This window comes from Guillardia theta (assembly GCF_000315625.1).
Source record: "Guillardia theta CCMP2712 unplaced genomic scaffold GUITHscaffold_24, whole genome shotgun sequence".
Lineage (NCBI taxonomy): Eukaryota > Cryptophyceae > Pyrenomonadales > Geminigeraceae > Guillardia > Guillardia theta.
The window spans coordinates 709,016-711,325 of record NW_005434650.1 but is presented as its reverse complement, the minus strand read 5'-3'; the positions used below and the strand labels follow the sequence as shown (position 1 = coordinate 711,325).

The 2,310-nt window shown below is 58.7% G+C and overlaps 2 protein-coding genes across 2 annotated transcripts; both read left to right on the top strand.

The window, feature by feature from the left end:
- Positions 1-260: 260 nt before the first annotated feature.
- Positions 261-1,434, top strand: GUITHDRAFT_69232 (hypothetical protein; the record flags this gene model as incomplete). Its single annotated transcript, XM_005834831.1, has 3 exons — positions 261-620; positions 814-998; positions 1,167-1,434. The coding sequence occupies 3 exons, from the start codon at positions 261-263 to the stop codon at positions 1,432-1,434; spliced, it is 813 nt and encodes a 270-aa protein (XP_005834888.1).
- A 175-nt stretch (positions 1,435-1,609) lies between these two features.
- GUITHDRAFT_152002 (hypothetical protein) lies at positions 1,610-2,310 on the top strand (the record flags this gene model as incomplete). Its single annotated transcript, XM_005834830.1, has 1 exon — positions 1,610-2,310. A coding segment is annotated over exon 1 (158 nt), but the record flags the coding sequence as incomplete, so codon positions are not given.

The following is a 2,310-nucleotide window of genomic DNA, read 5'->3' as shown; positions in this document are numbered from 1 at the left end:
AGTGCTCCGACGTCGCCCTCGTGAGCTCGCAGCATCCCACCAGTGGTCTCCCAACCATCCTCATCACCTCCGATGTTCCTGATGCTCCCTGCCGCATGCTCCTGGACCTCACCCGCCCCAGCCTCGCAGAAGCCTCCTTCCGGCTCCTCACCATCCTCGTCGTCCTTGTCGTGCTCTTCTCCTCCTCCTGGAGCATCGCTTCCTCTGTGCGCAAGCAGCTAGTCGAGCCGCTTGACATCGTGGCGAACAAGGTGGCGGCCATGGCCGAGGATCCGTTGGAGCCGCTCCACACGGCCAGGCACAAGCATCCCAAGATCGCCAAGATCGAGCACGGGCTGATCAGCCTTGCCCAGCTGTTGCAGCTGGGGTTCGGGGAGGCAGGAGCGAGAGTGATCTCGCGCAGTCTGAGGAGCGGGAGCATGTGCGGGGTGGACGTGAACAATACTGGGACGATCATCAACGCTTTCTTCGGCTTCTGCGACATTCGAAACTTCACGGACCTGACGGAAGTGCTTCAAGCTGACGTGGTAAAGGTGGTGAACAACGTAGGTCGAATCGTCCACGGCAACGTGACTAGGAACCACGGAGCTCCCAACAAGAACATCGGAGATGCTTTCCTGGTCAGTGTTCCTCCCTTCCTCCTCTCCCACGCCTCCTCATCGTTCATCCTCCCGCCCTCTTCTCATCCTGTTATCTTCACCACCACCTCCTCCCCTACTGTCACTCCTCTCTCTCTCCTCTCCTTTCCTCTTCGTCATCCTCCGCTCGTCGCATCCTCGCCTCTTCCTCTGTCACTCACTATCTCCTCCCCAGCTTGTCTGGAAGCCCAAGGGAGACGTGGCGATACAGGAGGTAGCAGACAGCGCCCTGCGCTCCTACATCCAGTCCATCCTTGAGATCTCTCGCGATCGGAGGCTGCTCTACCACACCAGCCGCAAGGAAGTTCAAGAGCGAATGCCGGGATACTCGACTACCATGGGGTTTGGTTTGCACTTCGGGTGAGACTCTCCTCCTCCTCTTCCTCCTCCACCACCACCTCCACCTCCTCCTCCTCCTGATTCCCCTCCTGCTTCTCCTCCCCGCGCTCTCCTTCCCTCTTGTTTTCCCCCTGTTCTCCCCAACTGTCTCCTCCTCACTCCTCCTTGTATCCTGATCGCTTCCGTCAGCTGGGCGATCGAGTGCACCATAGGGTCTCGACACAAGCTGGACGCGTCCTACCTCAGCCCGCACGTCAACATGGCGGCAAGGCTGGAGCAGGCGAGCAAGCAGTACGGGGTTCCTATCCTCATCTCAGGAGACGTCTTCGGCCTGCTCTCCAAGAGAGTCCAAGTCCTCTGCCGCTTCGTGGACCGAGTGACGGTGAAGGGAAGCAACGCTCCTGTCGAGCTCTACACGTTCGACGTGCCCGAGCAGCACCAGCGGGAGGGGGGGTAGAGGAGCTCGATTTCTCTGTGCTCTCCAACGAAGAATTCTACAATGTCGTCAGGCCCGTCGATGAGCATGAATTCAGCGACAGGTTCAGCAGGGGCATCTTCAGCTACCTAGGGGGTGTGGAGGGAGAAGGGGCAGACTGGAAGAAGGCAGAGGAATGTTTCCGAGCTTGTCTGGAGCTTCGGCCGCAGGATGGGCCGTCGAAGACGCTGCTGAGCTACATCGAGGGAGCGAGGAGGGAGGGAATAGACATGGAGACATGGAGGGGGTTCAGATCACTGGACTCTAAGTGATGAAACCTCTCGTATCCCCACCTGCCCCCCCCCTCCCCTTCCCCGCCCGCCTCCTCCTCCTCTTCTGCTGCCTCCACTTATTCCTTCAGCTTCTCCCCGTGTCTTTCAGCATACAGCTCCAGGCAGGACATGGGCGGCGACGGTCGCCAGGTCATGATCCTCGTCGGAGAAGACGGCTCGTCCTCGCACTCTCGGTGGCAGGCACTGAGGGACATCTAGAACAAACTGAAGATCTCCCTGCCATGCAAGGTCAAGGAGGAAGGAGGAGCCAAGGAGGAAGCAGCGAGTCATGAAGAGCATGGAAGGAGCCCACAAGAACACAGCGGAGGAGCAGGGCTCACTTGCTCATCGGTGCATTGCTGCATCTTGCTGGGCGATTGTCCAGGGCAGTAGGAAGAGACGACGAACTTGAGAGGCTTGTGTGGGTCTGCCATGTGCGAGAAAAGGAAGGAAGTCGCGCCTGGCGGAGGAGGAGGAGGAGGAGGAGGAGGAGGAGTGTGAGAGGAAGTTTTAGAAGTCATGGTGACTCACCGTGCGTGTATGTTGTAATCTTGACATGATGGTAACGAAGGAAATGTACCTTGAA